The 14,971-nt window shown below is 37.2% G+C and overlaps 2 protein-coding genes across 2 annotated transcripts in view; one reads left to right on the top strand and one right to left on the bottom strand.

The window, feature by feature from the left end:
- LOC140171766 (F-box/LRR-repeat protein 4-like) overlaps nucleotides 1-14,971 on the bottom strand; it is a 238,554-nt gene that overhangs the window by 57,528 nt on the left and 166,055 nt on the right. The gene's annotated exons all lie outside the window — the stretch shown is intronic.
- Nucleotides 1-14,971, top strand: part of LOC140171761 (importin-11-like) — a 55,685-nt gene that overhangs the window by 1,768 nt on the left and 38,946 nt on the right. Inside the window, 7 exon segments of the mRNA XM_072195081.1 lie at nucleotides 5,613-5,750; nucleotides 6,827-6,927; nucleotides 9,845-10,121; nucleotides 10,932-11,064; nucleotides 12,963-13,021; nucleotides 14,074-14,122; nucleotides 14,339-14,409. Of these exon segments, the coding sequence (XP_072051182.1) occupies nucleotides 5,613-5,750; nucleotides 6,827-6,927; nucleotides 9,845-10,121; nucleotides 10,932-11,064; nucleotides 12,963-13,021; nucleotides 14,074-14,122; nucleotides 14,339-14,409 (828 nt within the window).

The following is a 14,971-nucleotide window of genomic DNA, read 5'->3' as shown; positions in this document are numbered from 1 at the left end:
CTTTTTAGGACATTTTTCAGTACATATCCACGAAAAAACCATATTCCCAAAATTTCAGTTGATTCCGATTTTGCGTTTGCGAGTTATGCATGATTATGTGTATTACACGGCTCCATAGACAATACGTTGTAATTTCGTTCTGGTGCACCAGAACGAAATTAAAATTTCGCGATATCTTTGCTAAACGAATTAATCTGCAAGAAATATTTTGTACATAAACATTATGTAGCCAGAGTATTCCAGTGATAAAAAAATCTCAACTTTTTTTGAGAAAAGTGGGGGGATGAGGCTGTGGATCACGAAGTGCCCCTTTAAATATCTGCATGTTTGTCATAATATTAATTACACGGGTTGTTGTACTTCTTACCTAAACGTGCATGGCTGAAATTGTAATTAATATTCCATTATGAATCCAGAAAAAAATAAGTTTTCCGGAGCATACAATCCCAATGTAACTTCAACTTTTAGTGCCGTAAATATGAAATATCACATGATCAGGTGTCACATGTTACATTCAGGTCTGTGGCAAGGCGATGACGTCACTCTGTTTAGCTGCTTTATGACTTTGATTTTTAGTGCTGTAAGCTTGCACGTACCGAATTTTTTAGATGCGTTTTTCATCTTTTTTGGTGATTGTACATACAATGCAGCATATGGTTCTTTTCATAAGGAACGCTGGATTAGTTTGATGAACAATTTAGAGTGAGTATATGTGCAATTTACTGCCAATCGACGCACTCAAATTGAGATGCCTCTTCTGTGCAAACTTAAAATAGGGCAGCGTCAATAACGAAAATGTCATACCGATAAATGACACGTCTGTTTTGCCCGTTTTTTTTAAGTTTGCCTTGCGAACTAGACTCGCTTGCCAGCAATTGCCAGTCCTATTCGCCGTAGAAGTACATGAGTAATCGGATTAACTACCATATTATCAAAGACAAAATTAAAAAGACTAGTTTGCGTCTAGGTCTAGCTCGAGATACTCTAGCTAAAATACAGGTTTACAATTAGACTCGCCGAGTCTCATGGACGCCGTTCCTATGCTATGACATCCATCAGACGTGACTCGTATTTCCCATTTTGGATGTCAATGGGAAATACACACTTAACGATTTGCGCCGGTTAGAAACTTGAAAAAAAATCTTTAAAATTTTATCAATGTATATAAAAGTGGTACCAACCTTATTGTGCTTGCTAAGTTAAGACTCGGTTGAAACAAAATTAAGGATCAAATGCATTTTAGTGTCCAAAAGGCAAAATTATCGTCAAAGTTCTGCGAAATCGGCACCCTTGCGAAGGGTTCAGAATTGAATCGGAACGAAAATATCCGATCTTTGCGATCAAAAACACAAAATTACAACTTTAAACATACTATTGGCAAAAGACATTATTACCAAACAATATAGAATAGAAAATTTGACATCATTTTCTCAAAATATTGAAGAAATTTGCTCACTAGACATCGAAAAAGTACGCAATCCAATTCCCGTTCAAACGCGTGAGAAACTGAAAGTGCATAATCCCGACTAGTTTACAATTACTATCTTACATTATCTTGCTGTATTTCAGCTAGAGCTCCAAACCACAAGCTTCCGGGTTTTTTTGGAGAACAATACTGTTACGTAAGATGAGGAAGAAACCCGCCTCAGAGCCCGCCCGTACTCATTATTTCATTGTACTTATTGCAATTTGCCTCCACACATTACGTAATCAACATAAAGCTTTTGTGAGGATTAGTGAGTGGATAAGAAATTGACAGTGGAGGATACGAAGGACACGCCGATTGTTAGTTGTCAATCATGAATTGCCGCAACGTATTAATATTTTACTGCATGGCATTCCGCAAACTATGCCGTATTTTTCCAAAGATCATCTCATATGAAGTAAGCTGAATGCGATCTGTACTTTTGTAACATTTCGATCGCTTTTGATCACCTATTATCGGCGAATTTGCTTTAAAACATGTTGTGTAAACATAATTAGCATAGACACAAATGAAATTACGATGCAATACAATGCAATTTGAATGCGCAGCAGATCTATAGAAATAACGTTGCCCGGTTTTATGCAGAATTAGACCCTGTCTGTCTTGGTCTGACTTCAAGTCAAGGGCGGCCGGGTCACGGGGTGTGACTTCGATTTGTTTCTGACCTGCGCTGTACGCGTGTGCGTACGGCATTTTGGTCTAGTTGACGGGACTTCTTTTTAATTCGGTCTCGATAGCAATTTTTGAATATATCGGGCTGCACTACAAGAAGGTTGCACTCACATCCCCATGGCATATCATGTCTGCACTCATAAATAATATTAATATTGCATTGAATTCAATTTACCGCTCTTTTCAAAGATAGTCCTGTGCGATCGAGCAGTCAATTCAGTGAGACGCTGAATAGAGCGACATCATGACGACAAATGCGACAATCGACATGCTCCAATATTCAACGTAATATTTCTGAGCACATAATATTTTTTGAAACATCAGAATATTGTATACGGTACATTATTTCGCTTTTTATTCAATTTTCATCTGGTAATGATTTTTCAAAAATTCCAAGTTTAAAGTGTGTAAATTTATGTGTAAAGAAAGTTGCAAAATTACTTAGGTGTGGGTTGCCATTTTGCCAGTGGCAGTGTTTTGCTGCTCATGCGCACAGAGTGTTATCTCATGCCCTTCTAAGAGCCAAACCGCTTCACATTGTAAATTCATCCGCAGCAATTACAGAATTGTTACTGTTTTTTATCCTTTTGCATCCGAAAGATGAGGCTATATTTAACTTATCAGTTATTTCTGGACCTATTTTCAAATGGTGTGGTGACTTGGGGGTATACGTCGCACATCGTCATCATCCCTATATCTTCGTGTTAAAAATTGCTGTGATAGTACAGCGAATCCTCTCGTTTCTCTACGCATCGCGATTTTGTTCGAGAAAGGCCGAGCGACTCAGGCTAAGTATACCATGACTATCATATGAGATACCACAGCGTTTCTATATTCTACACATTATTACGATTTGTGCATGCTCTAGTACCCCATATGATGTTTCTATTACAAGAAAAAAATTTGTTTTCAGGTAAAACCAGGGTTTTGTTTCCAGTACACTCACTCGAAAAGCAGTAGGCCCTACACTAATTAGCGGGGCCTTGCAGCTTCCTGTGGATATCTTTTATTGCATTTCTAACGTAAAAAATTTGAAATCCAATGTAAAAATTGAGATATATTTAATTTTGAGAATGACAATTAAACTTTATAGGTATAAAGGAATGTGTTTAGCCCATTTAGTTAAGTTCCAGGTGCACGTCCTATAACACAATGCATGTAAACTTTCTTTAAATCTGTGTCAATAATAGAATATTGATTTCAACGGAGTATTGAGCTGTATGGAAAAAAATATTTATAATACAGGGTGTTGACACTGTGCGTCGAACAACTGAATACATGCACAACGTGTGGACCAATATATTTTTGTAAACATTTTAGGCCTATAACAAAATGTATATTTTCGTACAATTGTACAACTATCGTTTCTACCCAATGACCTATAAAAGTTACCTGTTATCAAAGTGTCCGCAAAAAACTGGTCATCGCAAGTATCTTTGATGCTGAAAACTAACAATATTCACGCAGGGACAGGCCGAAAACCTTACCTCGATCGTAAAATCCAGCCCATGCATGTCATAAATAATTCATTATTTCATTGTGTAAATGTCAGTGATTGTGTCCATGTATTGTTATTGCACCTGCGAGAGCAGAAGTCATGCTGAATTTATACATGTACTCGATCGCTGGATCACCATGTGAATTCGCCTCTGGAAGCTACGACCAGGTTGTTAAGCATCGAGCACGCTGACTGGCTTAGCAATTATCAAAGTAGTTTTGTAAACCAATCAGGTTAGACGTACTTTACTGGCGGGTCACATTAATTTATACCGTAAAAGGCCGTTGCGTTCATTGATTGGCTTACGATTGCAATAAATGGTTTTTGCAACCAATCACAAAACGGATTATAAATAAATAAGGCGCCCGTCGGAAATTTTGCACACATCCATGATGACGTCATGCCCAGTGCCACGAGGTAGCCGGAAGCTTCGCTTTTCTGCGAAAGCGAGCGAGTGGTATAAAGTCAGTTTCACACCTGTGATTTATGGAGCATATCATAAAATCTCTGAGCACATCCACAGCGCATTTGACAGATAAAAATGACATTTGCAATTCTGAGCAACAGGATTCCATGAATTTGAAGATTATGTACCGGTAAGTTATTCTACAGGATCGGTAATAATTAACAGCTGGTCTGCTGTATTTGAAGTGCATATTGAAGTTTGTAAGTTTGTGACTTCAGTATGTTATGTGCAATAGATATTACAGGAAGCTTAAATTGGCCCGCTTTCCTGCAATTTGTCTGTCGCTGCGAAAGTTATTTGAGTTCTGGGCATGTCACACTGGAAGTGTGACGTGACCTCGCTGGGCATAATTTGGGGGAATCCCCCAAAGCCGAATCCCCCAAAGCCGACGAAAGTGAATGATTTCTGACGATGTTGCGCATTTCAAAATACAATTTCTTTCACAAATTTCCTACAAATTTTCCCCCCCTCAAAATATGTTACATGGTACTTGCACGGAAGGTCATTAGTTCAAATCATAATCCTGACACGTTCCAGAAGACTTGTATGCATTGCAAATGCATGGAGTACACAAGAATTACTTTGATCAATACCAGTTAAACAGGCGATTGGATGATTTGAACTAATGACCTTCTGTGCAAGCACCCTATAACATTTACTTTTGAGGAAAAAAAATAAATTCATTTTTTTCAGTATTTCTTTTCATTATGCTATATGAAAATGTACAAAAGACGTGTCAAATTTTGCAATCTTATAAAAGATCAAAATCAGTTTGATCAAAATCTGGCATCTATATCTGTATCAAGTATCATCACCTCTTGTGCTGTATAGTTTTGTGTCAAGTTATTTGCATATGAATATTAATGAGCATATTTGCATATTCTTTGCATTTACAAGTTCACCTTTGTTGTGGGCTACCTTAATGAAGAACTGCATAATTCTAGTTACATGTACCATATGTATTCTTCAAGTGCGCACTGTATGTGCACAATTTTGGAATACTCTCCACTGTTTCACACCCTTTGTGTTTCAGTGCAAAATGTAGTAATGTACTTTAACACATAACAGTGTAAAGGGTATTCCAGAATTATTTGGATATATGCAGTCTGCACTGTGTATTAGTGTGTAAGTCTGTGTTACGTGTGGTATACAATATTTGTTAGACCAAATTTGTTCACACATATGCAAATAGAATTTCTCTTACTACAAGTGGAATTTCTGTAGCTCATCAGACCATCACTTCTTCAGCACTGATGGGTGTCATTGTTTGTTTGTTTGTTTGTTTGTTTACCCAGGTTGGTCTGTGAGGGATGCTAATCCATGGGAAATCCATAGACCCTTGCAAGCCCATACAATAAAAATGCACAAGCCTGGATAGCCAGTGTAGGCTAATAAGATGCATGCTGGTCCAGATAGCTTTAATAAACAAAGCAAGAAATGGAAAGGGTATCAAGTAATCAGAAAATTTATACTTTGTGTTAATTCCATAGATGGATGGTACTAATGCAGTAGGAATAGTCCTTGAAACACTGACCAAAGCAACTAGTCAGGAAGCATCAATTCTAAAACCTGCAGAACAACAGCTCAAAGAGTGGGAAGCACATGCAGGATTCTACTCGGTGCTTCAGGTAGGTTGGAAAGTAATGTCTGTCTGTCTTTCTGTCAGTCTGTCTGTCTGTCCATCCATCCATCCCATAGACTAATTAACTAGAGACAATCCGAGCCAATCCACCAAGTGGCAATGTCCAGCATGATCTGTTTTAATGAGGGCCAATCACTCCGTGGAGCACGCACACAAAAATGCTATGCCCACTCAACGCCTGGAATTTTTCAACAGCACATGTACAGTCTTGACATTTTTCTTGTAATGATATTGTTGAGGGAAATGATGCCAGGATACGGTTGACTTCATAGTCCTGTCTACATGTTGTAACTGCTTTCATTCAAGATGCAGTCAAATTGGAAGATGAACATTTTGTGTGTGGTGGGAACAAGCCTGTAAGCAGGATTTTTTTTGGGGGGGGGGTGGGCTGATTTTGAAAAAGTTGACCTTTTTTCAAAATTTGGACCTTTTTGACCAGAATGGCATAAAAGTGTTCACTACCCATATCTTCGGACAACCTATCTGGGACCGCTGTCCCTATTTTTCTTTATTAAAATTGAGATTTTAGTAACAGAAGAAAGCTCATATTTTTCTCATTATCCGAGTGAAATTAAACGCCCAAGATATTTTTTTGTTTAAATGGTATGAACAAAAAAAGTGAATTGTGGTAACCACACTGGAGTGTATGTACTATTCTATGGAACATTGTTACTATGTTTTTGCTTCTCATATCAAAATCACTGGAGCAATACAACTCAAAATTTGGAAACATTGTTTTATTTTAATGGTAGGCCTCAATCTAAGGTAAAAAACTTGAAAAATCAGACCACTCCTATTTAAATCTGTGGTTGTCTTACATGTATTTTACTGATGGCAACACATACTTTAGTTAGGGTCATGTGCCACACACAAATATTTACTAGCATTCCAAGTACTTGTCAGCGCTTTGATTCCTCTAAGATCTGGAGAAAGGCGCTTTATAAATCCAAAATTTATTTATTTATTTATTGTCAATGTAAAATTATGAATCATGAACTTCATCCATGGCATTGTCTTTTTTAAAGACGTTTCTTGTTATCTGCTCATGTTTTATTTCTACAGACCATTTATAGTAATCACAGTATTGATGTGAATGTCAGATGGCTAGCAGTGTTGTATTTCAAGAATGGCATCGACAAATACTGGAGAAAGACTGCCCCAAAGTAAGTAAAGACAGATTGTTATTAGTGCAAGAGTCTCTATATACATTTATAAGTTAACCCCATGAGAACTACCTGCCAATTGGCCAAAATGAATATTGTGTCCAATTTTGAACCAATCAAGGAAGGTATTAATAAGATCATCTGCAAATGCAAGTTTGACCATAAATAGTTTAAAACCTAGTCATAATTGGCAATTGAAATGAGCATTTCAAGTTATCAACCAATCAGAAATGCTGTTAGATGACCAGTAGTGACCAGAGGGTTAATCTTGTTAGGGAACAAACCAGAAGATGGATAAAGTGCTATAACTGCAACTAGTTTATGCTTTAAAGCTGACACCTCCCTTTCCATCGATAATGAAACAGGAATTAGTAAAAAATAACCAATTTTATAATGATAAGACAAGAAAAGTAATCAAATGTATTTAGCCCCAGGGATCGGATAGCAATGTTTGCACAGTACTTTTTGTGGCACACACCAAATTGCATTATGAATACACGGAATGTCCTTCTGATATCAAATAATTTTGATTTTTGTTGTTGAAATTCACAATATAATACAAATTTTATATCAAGTTATTAAAAATCTATATTTTTTTATATTCTTGGTATTTAACAGTCCTTGAAGTAAAGTTTATAGATCTAATGATATGTACTTAAAGTGTATGTAGCTGGGAGGAAAAACTGTCCATCATTTGAAAATTTTGACCTTTCGTATTGAAGATATACATTTTCCCCCCAAAAGACCTAAAAAATTACTTGATATCAGTAGGACATTCAGGATATTCAGAATGCAATTTGGTGTGTCTGATATGCTCTCAGGTCTCACAAAAATACTGTGCAAACATATCAGATTCCTTAACAAAACTAATTTCTTTAATGTAGGGCTTCATTGATCTTTTGGTTTGTTTTTTTCATTTATTTGGCTACATTGTATGGTGTTATTCAACACTAGTTTAAGGGGGTCATAATTCTTAACATAATGGATAAAGAATATTGAAATTTATATAAACATGCTAAACATTTTGTTAGCTGTAGTTTAGTACCTCACTTCAAGTGTAAAAAGAATTCAAAACTGTTCATATTTTATGATTTTGTGAATTTTGTGTGATTTGAAAAGTTGCAAAATCATTCAGATCACAAACTGTAAATGCTTAGCCTAAGATGTTTTACCCGCCTGCCTGAAGTGCGTGGCTGTCAATTGCAATAGGTGTCATTAATCTGTAAGCATGGGAAGAGCTCTCACTGACTGCCATCTTTACATGCATGGTTGATACCCATCAAAGCGTATCTTTCTACATGTACCCAGTAAAAATTACCACAACAGCAATAATGGCAATCTACAAAAAGTCTATTGTTCAAAGGCGCTGTTCAAATCTGCAGGGTTCCCATGGTCCTTGAAAGTCCTTGAATATGAAAATGCCTTTTCAAGGCCTTGAAAGTCCTGGAAATTTGCACAAAGTCCTTGAAAATTGGAATTTTACTTTACATGTAAGTATAATTTTGACCAAATTTGGGGAGTGGAGAGGAGCTGTCACATTCGTTAATATGCAGCTTTTTGTGTTTTGGTAAATACTTGAAAATCATGCTTTTGGACCTTGAAAGTCCATGAAATGTCCTTGAATTTTAAAGGCTTCAAGGTGCGGGTACCCTGAATCTGGTAGGCTTATGGGTCAGAACAGATGGCATTTTAGCAGCTTCTTAAAAATGCCAAGTCTGAGCATTCTTAATATTGGCGGGAAGTTTGTTCCATTCCGCGAATGACACACTATGGGCTCTAAGGTGTTGCAGCATGTCAAATTCTCATTCTCCAATTGTCCCTAAATCATTAACCCCCTGTGCACTACCTGCTGATCTTATATTACCTCTGATTGGTCAATTACATGATATTTTCACTTTAATCACCAATCAGAATGGAGCTTTGCAAATAATTCACCACAATTTTTTGCGTGGTGAAATTATTCTAACAATGTTGCTGATTGGGCCAATTGATAATGAAAACTTCTTTTTGGCCAATTGGCAGGTAGTTCTCATGGGGTTAAAATCTGGATTTGGAATTTGTTTTACACAAGTGAGGTAACAAGTTGCAGCTAACAAAATTCTTTGCAAATTGATATCAATTTCAATGTTTCTTCAGTGACAAGTCAACTATTCCTGAAACTGAAAATAGCAATTAATTCCCTCACCTTCCACTGAGGATTGCCATCAAATACTCTTATCTAGTGTGATATTCTGACCTAAGAAAGTAAGAAAACAGCTGACCAAACTGGATATCAACAAAGTATCTGGACTTGATGGGATTCCGGCTCTTGTTCTGAAAACTGCAGCTGCTGACTTGGACTCACCTCTAGCTCGGCTCTTCAAATTCAATTTCAGCAACGGACATATGACAGCCCTATGAAAAGTTGTTGATGTAATAAATTTAATTACCAATGTTTGATAACACAAGCAATATAAATTTGATTGATCTCTGCATGCAGAGCTGCACCTCTCCTCTTACAGTGCTGCAATAAGACATGTTCAGTACTCCTCCAAAAATGTTTTATATACTTCCCCATGCAGAAATACCCAAAGAATTTGCACTTCCCCATGTGGAATTGCAAGGCAGGATGTGCAGTTCCGCATGTGGAAAAAGGCATCACAAATATTACATGAGTATTACACCTTGCCATGCAGAAATGCAAGTTTACATGCAGTACCACATGCGGAAATGCAAGTCGGGAGGTGCAGTTACGAAATGTGTGACGGAAGGTACAGTTCCACATGCGGAAGTGCAAGAGGATATGTGCAGTACCTCATCATATATCGGTCAATTGTAATACCTGGGTCAATGCTGCACTGCACTTATGACACTTTAAGTACTGCATTTAGGCAAAGCACCATATTAAATCAGTTTGTATTCTGGTATCTTTTAACAGTGCCATTGCAGAAGAAGAAAAAACAGAAATCCGTGCGAGGCTTATTGGGACATTCAACGAACCTGTTGCTCCTATCGCCACTCAGCTAGCAGTCTTGATCAGCAAGGTAGCTAGGGTGGACTGTCCACGGGAATGGCAGGAACTTATACCTACCCTACTAGAAGCAGTCAAACAGCCAGAACCACTACATCAACAGAGGGCGCTGTTGACGATGCATCATGTGACTAAGACGCTAGCCTCGAAGCGACTTCTTTCAGATAGGAAACTTTTTCGAGAGGTAAGTAAGAAAAATAGGTGTAGCTTCCATGTACCGTCAGTCAGCCATCAAATCGAAAACTATCCGAAAAAAAGAGTGGGTCAAATATGTAATTGGAAAAAAAAATTGCTCATATCGTGTAGCCAGAATTGGCTTAAAAACATAGAACACTTATGCTTGAATTGTTGAAATAAGTTTATTATAACTAAAGAAAGATGAGAACCTAAATCAGGGGTTCCCAACCTTTTTGGAATCATTACCCCATTTCTGAAAAGGTAGACTGCTCTCACCTCTAGTTAAATGCAAGGCTTATACTAAGCAGGAGCCAGGCTGTTTTTACCCCATGGTTGCCAAGGTTTGGCTTCATTAAGTTCATTTTAGTTCCTGGTCCAGCCATACTTAATATAAGGCCTAAATAAATGGTTGTCTTTTTGATTACCAACATGAACAGCAACTTTATGCATCCTGCATCCCTTAATACCATAAAAACTCGATAGTTAGCATATGTGCGTACTATCAAGCTTTTTTACAACATGCAAACATGAAGAGCCCCATCCACAAAAGCGTAAAGGCTTTTGAGCAAATCATCGATACACATAGCTATACACGAACAAGTAAACCTGTGCGTGTTTAAACTCAGCTCAGTTGGTAAAGCGCCAGACTTTGGTACAATTTCATGTTTTCAAAAGCGCTCGATAGTAAGCACATATGCTAACTATCGCGGTTTTACGGAATACAATATGATTGGATTGCAGCATCACATTTTTTCATAAGGTAATGAATACCCTTCTTACCATTAGTAATAAGTTTTCTTATTTTCTTTGTCCACAGCTTACAAGTAACATATTTAGTTTTGTGTTGAATCTATGGAATGCCCACACAGAGAACTTCTTAGCAGCTGCCAGATCACATGATTATGATGGCGTGGCAACATTCGTAGAGCTTAGCATGCTGGCTCTAAAAAGTAAGTCATATTCATGGGTACACCCTGTCAGTCAGAACCACCGCTAGTCCGAATTTTAAGCTTACCTAACGCTAACCGTAATCCTAAACCTAAACCTAACCCTAAGCCTAACCCTAAGCCTAACCCTAACCCTAAATATTCGGACTAGCGGTGGTTCGGACTAACATGTTGGCTCTAAAAAGTAAGTAATATTCATGGGTACACCCCGTCAGTCCGAAACACTGTCAGTCCGAACCACCGCTAGTCCGAATTTTAAGCTTACCTAACGCTAACCGTAACCCTAACCCTAACCCTAAACCTAATCCTAACTGTAAACCTAACCCTAAGCCTAACCCTAAAAATTTGGACTAGCGGTGGGTCGGACTGACAGTGTTTCGGACTGACAGGGAGATCCCGTATATTCATTCCTGTGACATGGTAACATGGGTGTGCAAATCACTTTGCTGACAGCCAGATTTCAGCTTTGTTGACAATAGGACACTCTTTTTATGAAACACCTCAAAAAAGATCAATATTCACAAGGTAGTTTGTTTTTTCTTCAAAGTAATATCACCGTATCCAGACCTGCCAACTGTCCCTGATCATTTTGAGGGACTGTCCTTCATTTGGGGTTTACCAAAGTGAAAAAGAGGGACAGTCCTGTTTTCTGAAAATTTCAGGGATAGCAAATTTACATGTAAGAACAGCAGAAAATGATGCAAATTTCACTTTAAAATTTTGCTATAGCATTCTCTTTAGTCTATTGTGATAAATTCAGACCTGCAAAACCTTCTCTGATTCTGAAAGTATTGCACACCTCAAGTCTTTGAATTTGTCGGTATCTAGTTTGTGTACATGTACAAGGTTTTGATCTCAATGTCCCTCTTTCTGACTTTGGTAGGTTGACAGGTCTGCGTATCTAGCTTGAAAAGTACATAAGCCAGAATAATTTCATGGGTAAACAAAAATATTACCCATATTTTTGCATTTTCGATACTCATCACAGATCTCTTGGTGGGCTAATCTAGCTGGGGTGAAAATTGTGTCACATGTAATGTATTTGCACCAAATATATTATATATGTATAATGCATTTTTTAAGTTCACAAATATTGAATATTCATGCACATGTAGCATTAATTCTTCACAGCAAATTTGAAAATGTGCACTCTCTATGTGTTTGAAGCTATCCAATAATTGACAAGTTTTTGGAAAATTCAAACACAAAATATGGAATGGAAATTCATAGTTTCACAAGCTCAGTATCCTGTTAACACAGATTGATCAGCGAATGAGGTACTTAGGTGATATGATTCAATTAGCCAAGCAGAACCCAGACTTCTTGTTTAGGCTATTAACTGCACCAATCAGGCAGTGTGAAAATTCTTTGCATATGGGTCTAAACCTTAATAATTAAGCCAGAGCACTGGCTGAAAATCCAACATGACAGTCTCTGAGACCTACTGATTTCAGGATATGTGTGATACCACCGTAGAAGTGCTCCAATTTCACTTCCAATGTATATCAAATCATTCGTCTTGGCTCCAGGATCACGAAAAAGGTAAAGGCAAGACCAATGTTCATCTACAAATGGATTCAAAAATATAAGTGTCCACTTTCTATAGACCACTTGCCATCACTGTTTATCAACAAAGGCGAGGGACTCGTCTATCGATATGCTCGAACGAGCCGCTACACTGTTCAATGGCTTTCCTGTACTATATGATCTGGCGGGCGATTTAAAATGCATGTGCCCTTAGCAGACTACGATGCGTATGCACACTGCAGGGCAAAGAACAAATTGCCATAATGCGCGCGCATACTGCCGGGCAATGACGTCAAATGCCAAGTGGTCTATAATGGTTTAAAGATGGAATTTAATCAAATTGACTTGTTTCAATTTTGTATGTTTTACTTCAGTTTTAAGGAAGCAATTAGTCTTTGGCATACCAGAACCACAGAAAGTATCTGATGCACTGGTAAGATATTCATCAATAATGCTGTAAAAACTTGATAGTTAGCATACATTGTATGTGCTTACTATTGTGCGCTTTTGAAAACATGAAATTGTACCAAAGTCCGGCGCTTTACCATGTGAGCTAATGGGGTTGAGACACACATTTGCAGGTGAACTTGTTCGCATATAACTATGTGTATCGATGATTTGCTCAAAACCCTTTACACTTTTGTGGATGGGGCTCTTCATGTTTGCATGTTTTAAAAGCGCTCAATAGCAAGCACATGCTAACTATCAAGTTTTTACGGTACTCACAGTGAGTGTTTATGGTTTTGTAAAATTCTTACAGTAGTGATACTGATAATGATGAATTAAAAAAGGGTTAATTAATGGTTAAAATACTGTTGCATGTGTACAAGCTTGTGTATACCCTCCACGTACTTGCAAGGCTGATAGATGTGGGCTATATATTGAATGCCTTGGCAGTTCCAGGGGGGTGCAAAGGGGTGCCTTCCCCACTCCAACCCTTGTTAATGTTCTAAGGGAAAAATAAGAAAGAAGAGAAATGGTGACACATTGTGGCATTTTCCACACATAATGCCAGCTTTAAATTGACACTCTTTACGTAAATAATTCCAAAGTAAATTTTTGTAACTATAATCACAAGTAGCACTTTAAAAAAATTATTTTCTGTATATGAAGAGCTTTGTTGCAAAACCCCTTACATCCACTTGAGCAATTTTGAGAACACATCAAAAAATCATCAAAAAAACCACTGATATAAGCAGTTTTTGGCCGGATGCTCATACAAAAGCATTTTTTGGCCGGATGCTCATCCCACCAAAAACTGTTTTTGTTGGAAACCCCCATATATCAGTACTTTTTGATGATTTTTGATGTTTACTCAAAATTGCTCAAGTGGATGTAAGGGGCTTTGCTCTTCATATATGACAAATTATTTTTGTCTATTTCTCATATTGAGAAAAACTGTGATACATTGGTTTTTTTGCATCTGAATTCTCAACACATTTGTTATAAATGATAAAATGTTTATTTCAAATTTGATTTTCACAGATGCTTGTTCAGCTTGTGTTCCAAAGGATAAAACCAGTAGTAGAGCTACGTAAGTGTTTGATGAGTCTTTTTCTTTTTAATTTGCAAAAATATTAAGATTTGGCCTTTTGGATCAGGATTTAGCTATGTTTCATTTGGCAAAATTAAAATGATATTTTTTAAGTACAAATATTTAGTGCTGTAATTTTCTGGAATTGAGAGTAATTATTGCTACATTTCCTTTTGTTCCTTTGATGCTTATATTTTGTTAATTGTTTCTTTCCAGGTGCACAGGTGCCTTGTTCACATTTAGCAAAGGAGAAACTAGAGAAACAGATTGTATTATACATGAAATTGGTAAGATAACTCATCACCAGGGTTCCACATAAGCATACTTTATATGTGATGTGTCATGTCAAAAACAGACACTTTTGGGCAGGTTATCAATTTTGAGGTTTTTACATATCTTAAATATAGAGATAATTTGCTCCACAACGCCGTTTTCCCCAATGAAATCAAACATTCCTAAGCGAAGATATTGAGTTCGTAAGTTATTATATTATAAAATTGGAAATTGAGATATCGGCCTTTAACAATATTATTGACAATGTTGAGAGTAGGAATTGCCTTGAAAAATGTCTCAAAAAATACAAGATGCCAGTTATATTCCGGTCTGAAACTATCAGACATTATTGTAAACATTAATAACATCACAAAGTCACAACAAACCCAAATTGTGAAAAAATCACCCTGGGCAGATTTTTTGGCTATTTCTCCATTTACGATCCTGCCCAAAAGTGTCTGCTTTCGATATACCATGTCACATAATGTGTAGTCACACATGGTTGGTTATTGTTAGCGACCTGACCTCAGTCTCTTAACATACTGTGCACAAAAAGTATCTGAACTCTTAAATCTG

The sequence above is a fragment of the Amphiura filiformis genome, chromosome 15, assembly GCF_039555335.1.
Source record: "Amphiura filiformis chromosome 15, Afil_fr2py, whole genome shotgun sequence".
NCBI lineage: Eukaryota > Metazoa > Echinodermata > Ophiuroidea > Amphilepidida > Amphiuridae > Amphiura > Amphiura filiformis.
The sequence above is the reverse complement of the archived record's forward strand: the minus strand, read 5'-3'. Positions and strand labels throughout refer to the sequence as shown.